A 16011-nucleotide genomic window follows, 5' to 3' on the forward strand; every position below is an offset into this window, starting at 1 on the left:
TATAGCCTTGAATAGTCAGTCCAGATGACAGGAACTCAAAGATGAGGGGTAGTGTCCTGTACAACTAATCGGGTAGGTAGATTATGAATGACGTCTCATGGGCTGTTTCACTCCGTCTCCTTCAACACTTCTCGTTGGTTGGCAGGTGACCCGATCTGTCATTCCAAGCTGGAAAGAGAGACAGGTTACCCAATGCTTAAGAAATCATTCGCCATGATATGTGCAAGATACTTAAAAAAGGTGGTGATTATCGAAAAGTCTTATGTGGAGCTTAAAACTGAAAGGACTAAGTTTATTGGTCAAAAGTGAAGCTTTCAACCAATATCCACTAGAATAGGAGCAGAGGCTTTTACTTACGGTTGTGCTGGGAGCTGTGAGTCGAGTGAATACTGTTTGGCCGGAGCCCAACACGTCACCTTTCGGGGTGGGGAGAAAGGGTGGGGGAGGGGATAGCGTGAGCGAGACTGACCCTACCTTAACAAGCAGCCGGCAATCAAACTATCGTTACCATATACTCGCTCGCTACTCCTATCTGTTGAAGTTTTCCCTCACATTGGGTCACCCTGCTTTGGCGGGATACGGCCGGTTTGTTAAAAAAAAAAAAATAGTGGAGAATACAAATCAAATGACAGATAAGAAGTAGCATGTAGCAACATCACGTGTGGTAGCATTTCTTAGATACAGTAGCTGCCACCCCAGTGTTCCATGGTGTTGGAAGTAGCAGTTAAGAATGTTTCTATACAATGACACGTATTCTTGTCTGGTTCTTTGTAGATCATTGCTATAGCAACATTTGTGTCGTTTACAAGACCAAATGATTACCTCCCCATTTTCCCAGATGCTTTATGATCCCAATGTGTTTAGCTCTTCCCATGAATATAATAATATTCTACATTTCCTGTTCTATACTATCATATCCAAAGTTATCACTTAGCTACCATTATCTTTCTCTACACTTACAACCTCCTCCTCTATCCTTCATGCAGTCATCGTCAAAGCTTCTTTGAATATATTTTCCATCATCTTACAAGTGTTGATGTTATTTATAAATCATTTGAGAGCAATCTTCTTCAGTTCTCTTCTAAGTAGTTTACCAGTAGCATTCTTAGGTATTTCCTTCACAAAGACGACGCCTCCCACCAGCTTCTTATATGGAGCCACTTTCCTCTCCACGAACCTTCAGACAAAACCAAACCACTGAGTTATAACTTACTCTAATAAAAATGTTTCTTCTAAAGACAAAAATAAACTTAATTAAAGATGTGACTTTTATCAAGAGGCATCAGTGGAGGAAAAAAGAGACTGTACAAGGGTATAGCGGTACTAACACTGTTATATGGGTGTGAGGCATGAGTTTTAAACGTTGCCTCGAGCAGGACGCTGGACACAGTAGAGATGGTGTGTCTGAGAGCGCCGTGTGATGTGAATATTATGCCGAGAATTCGGATATTGGAGATTAGAAGAGGTCACATAAATCTGGAGTGGAGGGAGGGAAGGGTAGGGTTGGTCAAAGGAAAGGCTGGAAAGAAGTAAAAGAGGTTTTGAGTGCTAAGGACTTGAATAAACAACAGGCTTGCATGAGCTTTTGGAAAATGAACAAGGTAACATTTATGAAGATATTCAGAGAAGCCGGTTAGCCGAACTAGAGTCCTGCAGGTAGAGAGTACACCTGTACTCTAAAGAATGTGTGAAGATGTTAAATGGTTGTGGCAAAATTATAAGGAAATAAGGCTTTTGAGTATACCTGGTAAAGTGTTTGGTAAGCTTATTATTGAAAGTATTAAGAGTAAAACAGAGAGAAGGATGGAAGATGAACAATGAGGCCTAAGGAAGGGTAGGGGAGTGTGTAGACCAAGTGTTTACAGTGAAGGATATAGGTGACCAGAGGTTTTAGTTGCATTTATGGATCTGGAAAAGGTATATGATAGGGTGGATAGGGAAGCAATGTGGCAGGTATTGCAAATGTATGGAATAGGTTGTAGGTTACTGGAAGCAATTAAGGGTTTTTACAAGGATAGTGTGGCTCAGGGTAGAGTATGTAAGAGAGAGGGAAATTATTTCCCAGTAAAGGTAGGCCTTACCTGGATTTTACCTGGAGAGGGTTTCGGGGGTCAACGCCCCCGCGGCTCGGTCTGTCTGAGACCAGGCCTCACGGTGGATAAGGGTCTGATCAACCAGGCTGTTTCTACTGGCCGCACGCAAGCTGACGCCTTAGAGAATTGAATGCTAGGGTGTTGGCAAGAGGTATAGAATTAAGAGATAAAAAAAACCTAACACAAAGTGGGAGCTGTTACAGTTGGTTTTTGCTGATGACACTGTGCTTTTGGGACATTCTGAAGAGAAGTTGCAGAGGTTGGTGGATGAGTATGGAAGAGTATGTAAAAGAAATTAAAAGCGAACACTGGAAAGAGCAACGTGATGAGGATAACAAAATTTATGTAATGAAAGATTTCATATCAGATTGAAGGAAGGGAATGTTTTCAGATATTTGGGAGTGAATTTGTCAGCAGATGGTCTATGGAAGATGAATCATAGAACTGATGAGATTGATGTGGTGCACTATACTCTCATACACTCCCCTGCTTGCATGGAAGCAAGCAAGGGAGTGTATGAGAGTATAGTGGTACCAACGCTCATATATGGGTGTGAAGCATGGGTGGTGAATGTTGCAACAAGGAGAAGGCTGGAGGCAGTGGAGATGTCGTGTCTGAGGGCAATGTACAGTGTGAATATAATGCACAGAATCCAGAGATTGGAGATTAGGAGGTGGGAAGTTTCTAACAGCATTATCCAGAGGGCTGAGGAAGAATTGTTGAGGTGGTTCGGACATTCAGAGAGGCTGGAAGAAAATAGATTGACTTGGAAGGCGTATAAATCTGTAGTGGAAGGAAGGCAGGATAGTGGTCGTCCTGGGAAAGGTTTCAGGGATGGGGTAAAGGTTTTGTGTGCAAGGAGCTTGGACTTCCAGGAAGCATTTGTGAATGTGTTAAGAGAGGAGTGGCGACAAATGGTTTTTATGACTTGACATGCTGTTGAAGTGTGAGGAAATTAACAGTTATGAAAGGATCCTGGTAAACCAGTTAGCCGGACTTGAGTCATGGAGGTGGAGAGTACACTGCCTGCGCTCTGAAGAAGGGGTGTTGGCATGCCTGATGATGAGTTTTTCTTGTTTTTCAGGGTCACCCGCCTCAGTGGGAAACGGCCAATGTGTTTATATATATATATATATATATATATATATATATATATATATATATATATATATATATAAAAAAAACCACGGGGGTAATAGAATGATAGCTCTAGGCCTTTCGTGCTGCAACACATCATCAGGAGCTTGCAAAATTGTAGAAAAGAGGAGGATGTCCAAGCAAGTACGCTCCCAAAGGACGTCTTCACGGATGATAGTTGATAATAATGATAGGAATAGTATAATAATGATAGGAAGAGCATTAAAATTAAGAACAACTTAGTCATTATAAGAAAGCCTGAATAGGAGAATTCACACAGGCATATTAACTGACACAGAATATTTCCTGAATATTCAGGAAGGTTCTGTGACACCGGTTGACATATGAGGGATTTTCCCCTCTATTTCATTAGTTAGAAGTTTGTCAATGAAGGTATGTAATAATCCACTATTGTAATGTAACTTTTTATGTCAAATGACCTGTTCCCAGCAGTTAGAAGCGTAGGGCTGGCTATTAACTATCTTCTAGCATTTTATCTCATGCTATCTGCAAACTGTGAGGCCAACCCCACCCGACCCCCTGTGGGGTGGGGTGTGGGCGGGATCGGTGTGTGGTTGGCATCCCGCTGGCTTCTTCCAGACAGACAGAGACTGGCGAGTGCCACCACACTACCATACTCTGAAAACATACCCTACTTTTCTTGTTGCTGCCTTTGCAACATTGCACAGCTCCTGATGACGCACTGAGAAGTGTGAAAGTACCCGAACTAAAGATTTCCACCCCACGTGGCTTGTTTTCTCTGAGGATGAGGGTCCCCAGTCCAGTTATTGAGGTGGTACCTCCCTATATTTGTGTGTGTGTGTGTGTGTGTGTATATATATATATATATATATATATATATATATATATATATATATATATATATATATATATATATATATATATATATATATATATATATATATATATATATATATATATATTTCATTCTAGTCCCTGGTTGGTGTACTAGTACAATGAGCAGTATTTTATATTGTAACCACGAGTGTCGTGGCTACAATATGAAATACTGCTCGTTGTACTAGTACACCAAACAGAGACTAGAATGAAATTAGCCTAGAGTCATCCACACCATTGTGTGTCCTTGGGTAGCGAGTACAACATCCAGTTCCGCTGGATGCGCTACTCCTAAGGATCATATGGTTCAGTGGATTAGGGCGTCATGTGTTTTCGCCCACCATGAGGCAGGCCAAAGCAGCACGGGTTCGAGTCCTTGGCTTTATATATATATATATATATATATATATATATATATATATATATATATATATATATATATATATATATATATATATATATGTAGTGCCGAATAGACAGAACTTGCGATCTTGGATTAAATAGCAACGCTCATCTTGCCATATAGGACAAGTGAAAATTTGTGTATACAATAATTTCGCCAAAATCATTCTGAACCTAACGGAAAAAATATATTTCACTGTGTTTATTTAGTATTAAATTATTGTAAACAAATCTAAAATATATTTAGTTGGGTTAGGCTAAAATAAATTGTTCTTGTTATAATAAGGTTAGGTAAGTTTTCTAAGATTCTTTTGGAGAAAAATTAAAAATTTTTACATTAACATTAATGAAAAAAATATATCTTTGAACGTATAAGAGAAAATTTTAGAAAGGACTTAATTTTAAATGAGTTCGTGCTAATTGACCAGTTTTACATATTCGGCACGATATATATATATATATATATATATATATATATATATATATATATATATATATATATATATATATATATATATATATATATATATATATATATATATATTATTTTTTATTAACACATTACATATTAAAACTAAATGTAATAACGGACAGTTATGTCAATAAACGGGTCTAGGATAATCGCCCTTAGAGCTCGGTCTCTAACAATGTCTCATAAATTGGAGAGGAAATTTTATGGAATAAGAACTACAAAGAAACATAATGTTAAACCAGCTGGTGCTCCTTATATGTAAACAAGTTTATATGAAATTCTCGATAATTTACCTGTTTATGAAACAGGAGAAAAAAAACATCAATCCTACCCAAGTGCAAAACATTTAACAGACTTCTGTTCAACACTTACATAACAGGACATTTATACTGTTTACCAAAGCATAAAGTGTACAAAAGAGAATTATTTGTTGTCAACTGGTATGGATGTGTACTAACTCTTTAATTTCAGCTTCTGAAGTGGGGGCAGAGACAACTACATAAGCCCGAGGAGCCTCACCCAATCTGTCGTCAGGTACACCCACTACACCCACCTCCACTACGTTAGGGTGCTTCAAGATGACGTTCTCCAGCTCTGATGGCACTACCTGAGGCACACAAATAATTGTATATACAGTTTCTAACATTATTGACGTTGGTTTTCGTTTTAAGGATCATCACATACAGAATGTTTATCAAACAAATTCTTAAGATATTTCGTTTCTTTGATTCTCCGGTGTTGTCCCGGCCCGGGTCTTGTCCTCATCGACAAGATATTAATAATATTAGACAAATTTGGAATAATTCCGAACGTGAAATAGAACTTAGATTACACAGAAACACTTTTTTTTTCTGAAGAATACCAGAAGTCACATCGTTAAACATAAAATACAAGTATACATAGAATAGAGAGTATACATTATTTTTTTTTAAATATACATTTGGTCGAGAAATATATCAATCAATAAATCAATCAAGTTTATTCTCTATAAGGATTACAATGCGGGGTTTACAGATTTTGGATATTGTGTGGTTTACATGTTTTAAAATACTAATTACAGAGGGGGCCACTAGGATACCTAGCATGGCTAGGCATTTCGGGCAGACTTAGATTAATTCTAAACTTTAAATTATTACAGATTATGGTATTAAGGCTAAGTGACTACATTATAGTCTGTGAGTTTAGCAATGTGAATGCTTTTGTTTTGGCACAATACAGTGTCTATATTGGAGTATCATAGGCAAACTTATGACTAGTTAGGATTCATTATATTAAGATTAAGATTCGTATTTCTGGGTTTATAGTCAGTGGGTGAATGAATGCAATTGTGAACCACCAGGTGGTTTTCATGTAGTTAGTTGTTGGGGTGGATCAGGGAGATATGATGTTTTCTAACTGTAGTTTTGAACGTGATGAATGTGTCTACAGTTCTAGAGTTTTCAGGTAGGGTGTTCCAGATTTTAGGGCCTTTGAAATACATTGAATTTTTGTAAAGGTTTAGTCGAACATGGGGAATGTCATAGATATGTTTGTGTCTGGTGTTATGCCTGTGGGTCCTGTCACAACTATCAAGAAAGCGTTTTAGGTCAAGGTTAATATAGGAATTTAAGGTCCTGTATATGTAGATTGCACAGTAGTAAGTGTGGATGTTCTGAACAGGGAGTAAGTTTAGATCTATGAAGAGTGGGGGGGTGTGTTGCCAGGGATGGGATTTAGTGATTATTCAAGACATACAGACTGACACACAACAATCGTTCTTCTCACGTTATTGGCCGAGGTAGAAAATGTTATTATCGCTTGCTCGTATTTCTTAGTTAACTAGTGACTTTCCTTTTATGATACATAAGTCGACTTTAAAAATGTAAAGACACATTTTCAAGGTACATTAAGAGAGTGTCTTGATGCCAGGGGAGGGTTTTTGATCCAGGAAATTGAAGCTATTCTCAGCTTTCTGGTATGAAGAGTAATTATCACCTTTTACACTTCCAGTGTATGAACCAGAATAATGTGTTAAGATGATCCCACTGAAGGAAGGATGTTAATGTTGCTGTGTAAAAAACTGTAGTGTAAAGCACCCTTCTGGCAAGACAGTGATGGAGTGAATGATCTGGAGTTTATCTGGAGAGAGTTCCGGGGGTCAACGCCCCCGCGGCCCGGTCTGTGACCAGGCCTCCTTAGGTCAGTGTCCCAGGATGCGACCCACACCAGTCTACTAACACCCAGGTACCCATTTTACTGATGGGGAACATAGACAACAGGTTGAAACACGTCCAATGTTTCTACTCTGGCTGGGAATCGAACCCAGGCCCTCACCGTGTGAAGCGAGAGCGTTAACCACCAGGCCACCAGAGCCTGGTGAAAGCTTTTCTTTTTCGGGCCACCCTGCCTTGGTGGGAATCGGCTGTGTGCTAATAATATATATATATATATATATATATATATATATATATATATATATATATATATATATATATATATATATATATATTTGTATATGTCGTGCCGAATAAGGCAAGCGAAAATTTGTTTGCCATAATTTCGCAAAAATCATTCTGAACCTAACGAAAATTTACATTTCATTGTTTGTTTATTTAAATTACTGTAAACTTATCTAAAATATATTTGGTTGGATTAGGCTAAATTAAATTGCACTTATTATAATAAGGTCAGTTAAGTTTTCTAAGGTTAAGATAACGTTAAGTGATGCATGAGACTGTATTACTTACTTGCAAAGCCTTGACCTTGATCATTTCTTTAGTTCGGTCGAGTATGGTAAAGTAACCTTGTTCATCATAACAACCGATATCCCCTGTGTGAAGCCAACCTTCACTGTCGATTGTGGCTGCTGTGGCCTCTTTATTATGGAAATATCCAGACATCATCTGTGGGATGGAACTGGTAAGTTGTAAGTCCTGGAGTAAGTGGACCAGGAAGAAGAATTATATGAGAATTTATATTTGTTTACGTGTCTTTTCTAAGATGACGTAAATTAGTCCAATACAAATAAATTGCAGATCATTACATCCTGTCAATGGAGATTTGCCAGGAACACTTATACAAGCAACGTAATATTACTTGGTTTTTATCTGATAAGGCATACTAACAGGTTGAAATAGCACACTATAGCTACTACTGAGCGAATATAATACTGATCTGGACTCTCCTTGCGACTTCATCTTGCAACTGAAAACTTTCTGAGTTCGGTAGAACACTGGACTGGAACCTCTGTATAGCAGTAGAGTCGAAGAAACAAGTCAGATCCTTCATGGTCTGAGACAGAATTAAAGTACAAAACCCGCGGATTACAAAACTTCTGAATTAACCTTGAGAAGAACAATTATCAACAAGAAAGGCAGACTAAGAATTACGAGAAACTCCTGCGATTTATATCAAACACAATGTTAAATATCTCGGAAAATCAAGATAAAGAAGATGTGATTGATATATAGAATTGTCGTAAGTGAACCTTTGTTGATGGCACTAAAAATGGATTCCAACGGCGTACTGCCGAACTCTTCTCCTATAATACAGTTTTGTTTTTTTTCTGCTTAGAGTATTTTCGATTTTTCACTTGTCAGTTTAGGCCACTGTCTACCTTCAACTCTTAGAACTGTCTACCTTCAACTCTTAGAACTGTCTACCTTCAACTCTTAGAACTGTCTATCTTCAACTCTTAGAACTGTCTACCTTCAACTCTTAGAACTGTCTACCTTCAACTCTTAGAACTGTCTATCTTCAACTCTTAGAACTGTCTACCTTCAACTCTTAAAACTGTCTATTTTCAGCTCTTAGAACTGTCTACCTTCAGCTCTTAAAGCCGTCTATTTTCAGCTCTTAGAACTGTTTACCTTCAACTCTTAGAACTGTCTACTTTCAGCTCTTAGAACTGTCTACCATCAGCTCTAAGAACTGTCTACGTTCAACTCTTAGAACTTCATAATGAAGTCATGTTGGGCCAGAATATGATGCCAACAGAACTACTGCCGCTGACCAGCTGTCCAACACAGTGGTGTGTAGACAAGTATTCTCAAGCGATGACTGGACCAATATAAAAAAAAAAATCTACGTGATATGTACAATATATGCAGACACCAGATTACTTATTTACTTGAATTCATTACTATTCATCATCATAATCATAACCAAGCGCTAAATCCGTAAGTTTATCTTTCACATAGGTCACAGACATGTGTGTTGCTCCTCGAAACGAAGACGGAGAACTACAAATGCAGAAGAAAAAAATAAATACATTGAAGGGTGGTGTAAGGGGTACATGTGGTAATTACCGTTGGGGATTTAATGCAGATTTCTCCGCTTTGGTTATGTGACAATATTTGTCCAGTGAGCGTATCAATAATCTTGGCTGACACACCAGGCAGAACCAGGCCACACCATCCTATCTTCTCTCTCTCTAGGGGAGTGAGGTTGGTGATCAGCACCTCTGTGAGGCCGTAACCTGAATACAAACAAATGCTTAATAATAATAATAATAATAATAATAATAATAGCAATAATAATAATAATAATAATAATAATAATAATAATAATAATAATAATAATAATAGCAATAATAATAATAATAATAATAATAATAATAATAATAATAATAATAATAATAATAATAATACTAGTACTACTACTACTACTACTACTACTACTACTAATAATAATAATAATAATAGCAATAATAATAATAATAATAATAGCAACAATAATAATAGCAACAACAAAAACAATAATAATAATAATAATAATAGCAATAATAATAATAATAATAATAATAATAATAATAATAATAATAATAATAATAATAATAATAGCAATAATAATAATAATAATAATAATAATAATAATAATAATAATAATAATAATAATAATAATAATAATAATAATAATAAGAGCAATAATAATAATAATAATAATAATAATAATAATAATAATAGCAACAATAATAATAGCAACAACAGAAACAATAATACTAATAATAATAACAATAATACTAATAATAATAACAATAATACTAATAATAATAATATAGGAAGACATATAGTAACCAAGATTATGTTCACTTTCAGTGTTCATCACTACAAATATTATACCAAATTGTTATATAAAATCTTTAAAAACTATTATTATAATCAAAACTAGGCGCTAAACCCACCAGGGACGTACAGCGCTGCAGGGCGCTAAACCCACCAGGGACGTACAGCGCTGCAGGGTAGAGTTTGTAAGGGCGGTGAGAAGTGCTAGAGGAAGTATAATTAAAAGATTGTAGACCATAACATTCTGGTAGACTAACCTAAATAAATAACTGTTCGGTAGTTTAAGTTAATTTTAATTAAGACTATCAGGAATGTTCCGCGTAACAAGGTCTTCCGTAGTCTATGTTCAACATGTCATGTGATCCTCTATTATCTGCATGCTGTCCTTCCTTCAAACAAACATTGAGTAAAATTGGGACACATACCCTCCCCCCCCACACACACACCAGGCCAGGAGCTGAGTCTCGACCCTTGCAACCACAATTAGGTGAGGAGAGCACACACACACACACATACACATACACATACACACACACACATACACACACACAGCAGACATCACACACACACACACACACACACACACACACACACGCCTACACACACACACACCTACACACACACACACACACCTACACACACACACACCTACTGAGCTGAGTCTCGACCCCTGCAACCACAATTAGGTGAGTACACACACACACCTACACACACACACACACACACACACACACCTACACACACACCTACACACACACACACACACACACCTACACACACACACACACACCTACACACACAACAACAGGCCTAGTGTCTAGGACAAAATGGTAACTAACACACACACACACACACACACACACACACACACACACACACACAGGCCTGCCAGGAGCACACTGAGAGACAACACAATAAGTGTCCGGGGCCCAAGACTGTTCAGTTGCCTCCCAGCATACATAAGGGAGATTACCAATAGACCCCTGGCTGTCTTCAAGAAGGCACTGGACAGGCACCTAAAGTCAGTACCTGACCAACCTGGCTGTGGTTCGTATGTCAGCTTGTGTACGGCCAGCAGTAACAACCTGGTTGATTAGGCCCTGATCCACCAAGAGGCCTGGTCACAGATCGAGCCGCGGAGGCGTTGATCCCCGAAACCCTGTCCAGGCATACTCCAGGTAAAAGTGACATGTCAGGTCAAATGTCAGGTAAAAGAGACTTGTCAACTAAAGGGAAATTTTATGCATTAAAACTGAATCTAATCTATATAATCCTAATCTTATATTCAGTCACTATTATAACACTTAATTCTATGATGCTTCCTTCAACCATGGATGTGACTGATGCAACTTTGTGCTTTTTCTGAAAATGAGCGGCATGACTGAAATCTCTCACATAACGGAGATAAAACACCTCAGTTACTGGGAGCGCTTGAGGTTCCTAAACCTGTATTCCCTGGAACGCAGGCGGGAAAGATACATGATTATATACACCTGGAAAATCCTAGAGGGACTAGTACCGAACTTGCACACGAAAATCACTCACTACGAAAGCAAAAGACTTGGCAGACGATGGAACATCCCCCCAATGAAAAGCAGGGGTGTCACTAGCACGTTAAGAGATAATACAATAAGTGTCAGGGGCCCGAGACTGTTCAACTGCCTCCTAGCATACATATGGGGGATTAACAATAGACCCCTGGCAGTCTTCAAGCTGGCACTGGACAAGCACCTAAAGTCGGTACCTGACCAGCCGGGCTGTGGCTCGTACGTTGGATTACGTGCAGCCAGCAGTAACAGCCTGGATAATCAGGCTCTGATCCACCAGGAGGCCTGGTCACAGACCGAGCCGCGGGGGCGTTGACCCCCGGAACTCTCTCCAGGTAAACTCCAGGTAAACAGCAGAGGTATGATGAAGCTCACGGTTCAGGGAGAGTGACCTAGTAGCGACCACTGAAGAGGCGGGGGCCAGGAGCTTGGACTCGACCCCTGCAGCCTCAACTAGGTAAGCACACACACACACACAGGCAGGCAGGCCTTCAAAGAGACCTGGACAGGCTGGACACGTGGTCCAGCAACTGGCTTCTCGAATTCAACCCTGCCAAATGCAAAGTCATGAAGATCGAAGAAGGGCAAAGAAGACCGCAAACAGAGTATAGGTTAGATGGCCAACGACTGCAAACCTCGCTAAAGAAGAAAGATCTTGGCGTGAGTATAACACCGACCACGTCTCCGGAAGCACACATCACCCAGATAACTGCTGCAGCATATGGGCGCCTGGCAAACCTGAGAATAGCATTCCGATACCTAAGTAAGGAATCTTTCAAGAAACTGTACACCGTGTACGTCAGGCCCATACTGGAGTATGCAGCACCAGTTTGGAACCCGCACCGGGTCAAGCACGTTAAGAAATTAGAGAAAATGCAAAGGTTTGCGACAAGGTTAGTTCCAGAGCTAAGGGGAATGTCCTATGAAAAAAGGTTGAGGGAAATCGGCCTGACGACACTGGAGGACAGGAGGGATAGGGGAGACATGATAACGACATACAAAATACTGCGTGGAATAGACAAGGTGGACAGAGAGAAAATGTTCCAGAGATGGGACACAGAAACAAGGGGTCACTCTTGGAAGTTGAAGACTCAGATGAGTCACAGGGATGTTAGGAAGCAGTTCTTCAGTCATAGAGTGGCCAGGAAGTGGAACAGTCTGGCGAGCTATGTAGTGGAAGCAGGAACCATACATAGCTTTAAGATGAGGTATGATAAAGCTCATGGAGCAGGGAGAGAGAGGACCTAGTACCGGTCAGTGAAGAGGCGGGGCCAGAAGCTGAGTCTCGACCCCTGCAACTACAGTTAGGTGAGTACAATTAGGTGAGTACACACACACACACACACACACACACACACACACACACACACACACACACACACACACACACACACACACACACACACACACACACACACACACACGTAGAAAACAGATGGAAATTCGAGAAAATGGAAGGCATAGATGAGACGGGAGAAAGAGACTACATAGTAGGTACACTTCAGTCTGGGGAACACAAGGTGGTCATTGCAGTGATGTATAATCCACCACAGAACTGCAGGAGGCTAAGAGAGGAATATGAAGAGAGCAACAGAGCAATGGTGGACACACTTGCTGAGGTGGCAAGAAGGGCTCACTCCAGCAGAGCAAAGTTGCTGGTTATGGGAGATTTCAACCACAGGGAGATTGACTGGGAAAACCTGGAGCCACATGGGGGTCCCGAAACATGGAGAGCCAAGATGTTGGACGTGGTGCTGGAAAACCTCATGCACCAACATGTTAAGGACACTACCAGAGTGAGAGGGGAGGATGAACCAGCAAGATTGGACCTTGTGTTCACCCTGGGCAGCTCAGACATTGAGAACATCAAGTATGAGAGTCCCCTAGGAGCTAGCGACCACGTGGTTCTGTGCTTTGAATACATAGTAGAGCTGCAAGTGGAGAGAGTAACAGGAGTTGAATGGGAAAAGCCTGACTATAAAAGAGGGGACTACAAAGGGTTGAAGAACTTCCTGCGGGAGGTTCCGTGGGACAGAGAACTGGCAGGAAAGCCAGTAAACGAAATGATGGAATATGTAACAACAAAATGCAAGGAGGCAGTGGGAAGGTTTATTCCCAAGGGCAACAGAAACAACGGGAAGACCAGAACGAGCCCCTGGTTTACCCGACGATGTAAGGAGGCAAAAACCAAGTGCAATAGAGAATGGAAAAAGTACAGAAGGCAGAGAACACACGAAAATAGGGAGATCAGTCGCAGAGCCAGGAACGAGTACGCACAGGTAAGGAGGGAGGCCCAGCGACAGTATGAAAATGACATAGCATCGAGAATCAAGACTGACCCAAAACTGTTGTATAGCCACATCAGGAGGAAGACAACAGTCAAAGACCAGGTGATCAGATTAAGGACAGAAGGTGGAGAACTCACAAGAAATGATCAGGAGGTATGTGAGGAGCTAAACAGGAGATTTAAGGAAGTTTTTACAGTAGAGACAGGAAGGGCTGTGGGAAGACAGCACAGAAGGGAACATCAAGAGGGAATATACCAACAAGTGTTGAATGACATACGAACAACCGAGGAGGAGGTGAAGAAGCTCCTAAGCGACCTTGATACCTCAAAGGCGATGGGACCAGACATCTCCCCATGGGTCCTTAGAGAAGGAGCAGAGATGCTGTGCGTGCCTCTAACCACAATCTTCAACACATCCCTTGAAACTGGGCAACTACCTGAGAAATGGAAGACAGCAAATGTAGTCCCCATATTTAAGAAAGGAAACAGAAACGAGGCGCTAAACTACAGACCTGTGTCTCTGACATGTATTGTGTGCAAAGTCATGGAGAAGATTATCAGGAGGAGAGTGGTCGAACACCTGGAATGGAACAAGATTATAAATGAAAACCAGCATGGGTTCATGGAAGGCAAATCTTGTATCACAAACCTCCTGGAGTTTTATGACAAGGTAACAGAAGTAAGACACGAGAGAGAGGGGTGGGTAGATTGCATTTTCCTAGACTGCAGGAAGGCCTTTGACACAGTTCCCCACAAGAGATTAGTGCAGAAGCTGGAGGATCAGGCGCATGTAACAGGGAGGGCACTGCAATGGATCAGGGAATACCTGACAGGGAGGCAGCAACGAGTCATGGTACGTGAAGAGGTATCACAGTGGGCGCCTGTAACGAGCGGGGTCCCACAGGGGTCAGTTCTAGGACCCGTGCTATTTTTGATATATGTGAACGACATGATGGAAGGAATAGACTCTGAAGTGTCCCTATTCGCAGATGATGTGAAGTTGATGAGAAGAATTAAATCGGATGAGGATGAGGCAGGACTGCAAAGAGACCTGGACAGGCTGGACATGTGGTCCAGTAACTGGCTTCTCGAATTCAATCCTGCCAAATGCAAAGTCATGAAGACTGGGGAGGGGCAAAGAAGACCGCAGACAGAGTGTAGGCTAGGGGGACAAAGACTACAGACCTCACTCAGGGAGAAAGACCTCGGGGTGACCATAACACCGAGCACGTCACCGGAGGCACACATCAACCAAATAACTGCTGCAGCATATGGGCGCCTGGCAAACCTGAGAATAGCGTTCCGATACCTTAATAAGGAATCGTTCAAGAAACTGTACGCTGTATATGTTAGGCCCACACTGGAGTATGCAGCACCAGTCTGGAACCCACACCTGGTCAAGCACGTCAAGAAGTTAGAGAAAGTACAAAGGTTTGCAACAAGGCTAGTCCCAGAGCTCAGGGGAATGTCGTACGAGGAAAGGTTGAGGGAACTCGAACTGACGACACTGGAGGACAGAAGGGTCAGGGGAGACATGATAACGACATACAAGATACTGCGGGGAATAGACAAGGTGGACAGAGATAGGATGTTTAAGAGAGGGGACACAGGAACTGGAAGCTGAAGACTCAGACGAGTCACAGGGACGTTAGGAAGTATTTCTTCAGTCATAGAGTCGTCAGGAAGTGGAATAGCCTAGCAAGTGAAGTAGTGGAGGCAGGAACCATACATAGTTTTAAGAAGAGGTATGATAAAGCTCATGAAGCAGAGAGAGAGAGGACCTAGTAGCGATCAGTGAAGAGGAGGGGGCCAGGAGCTGAGTCTCGACCCCTGCAACCACAATTAAGTGAGTACAATTAGGTGAGTACACACACACAGGCATAGTCTTACAAATGAATCCTAGCGTTTAACCCCACCAAGTGCAAAGTTATGAACATCGGGAGGGACAAAGAAGACCACAGACGGATTAGAGGCTCGGGGGCCTCTAATCTCTAACCTTGAGGTTAGTATCATACTGAGCATATCTCCCGAGGCGTATATCAACCAAATAACTGCTGCAGCAAGAGTCTACCTGGAGGGTATTTCGGGGATCACCGCCCCCGCGGCCAGGTCCACGATCAGGCCTCCCGGTGGATCAGAGCCTGATTAACCAGGCTGTTACTGCTGGCCGCAT

At 41.0% G+C, this 16011-nt stretch overlaps 1 protein-coding gene across 1 annotated transcript in view; it reads right to left on the reverse strand.

Annotated features, from left to right (window-relative positions):
• The window catches only part of LOC128693561 (uncharacterized), a 39614-nt gene continuing 23603 nt past the window's right edge, over window positions 1–16011 (reverse strand). Inside the window, exons 8-11 of the mRNA XM_070080237.1 lie at window positions 9249–9418; window positions 7689–7844; window positions 5421–5569; window positions 1–1177 (exon numbers count right to left, since the gene is read on the reverse strand). Of these exons, the coding sequence (XP_069936338.1) occupies window positions 1051–1177; window positions 5421–5569; window positions 7689–7844; window positions 9249–9418 (602 nt within the window). The 3' untranslated portion in view covers window positions 1–1050. The remainder of the gene's footprint in view (window positions 1178–5420; window positions 5570–7688; window positions 7845–9248; window positions 9419–16011) is intronic.

The sequence above is a fragment of the Cherax quadricarinatus genome, chromosome 6 (genome assembly GCF_038502225.1).
Source record: "Cherax quadricarinatus isolate ZL_2023a chromosome 6, ASM3850222v1, whole genome shotgun sequence".
Lineage (NCBI taxonomy): Eukaryota > Metazoa > Arthropoda > Malacostraca > Decapoda > Parastacidae > Cherax > Cherax quadricarinatus.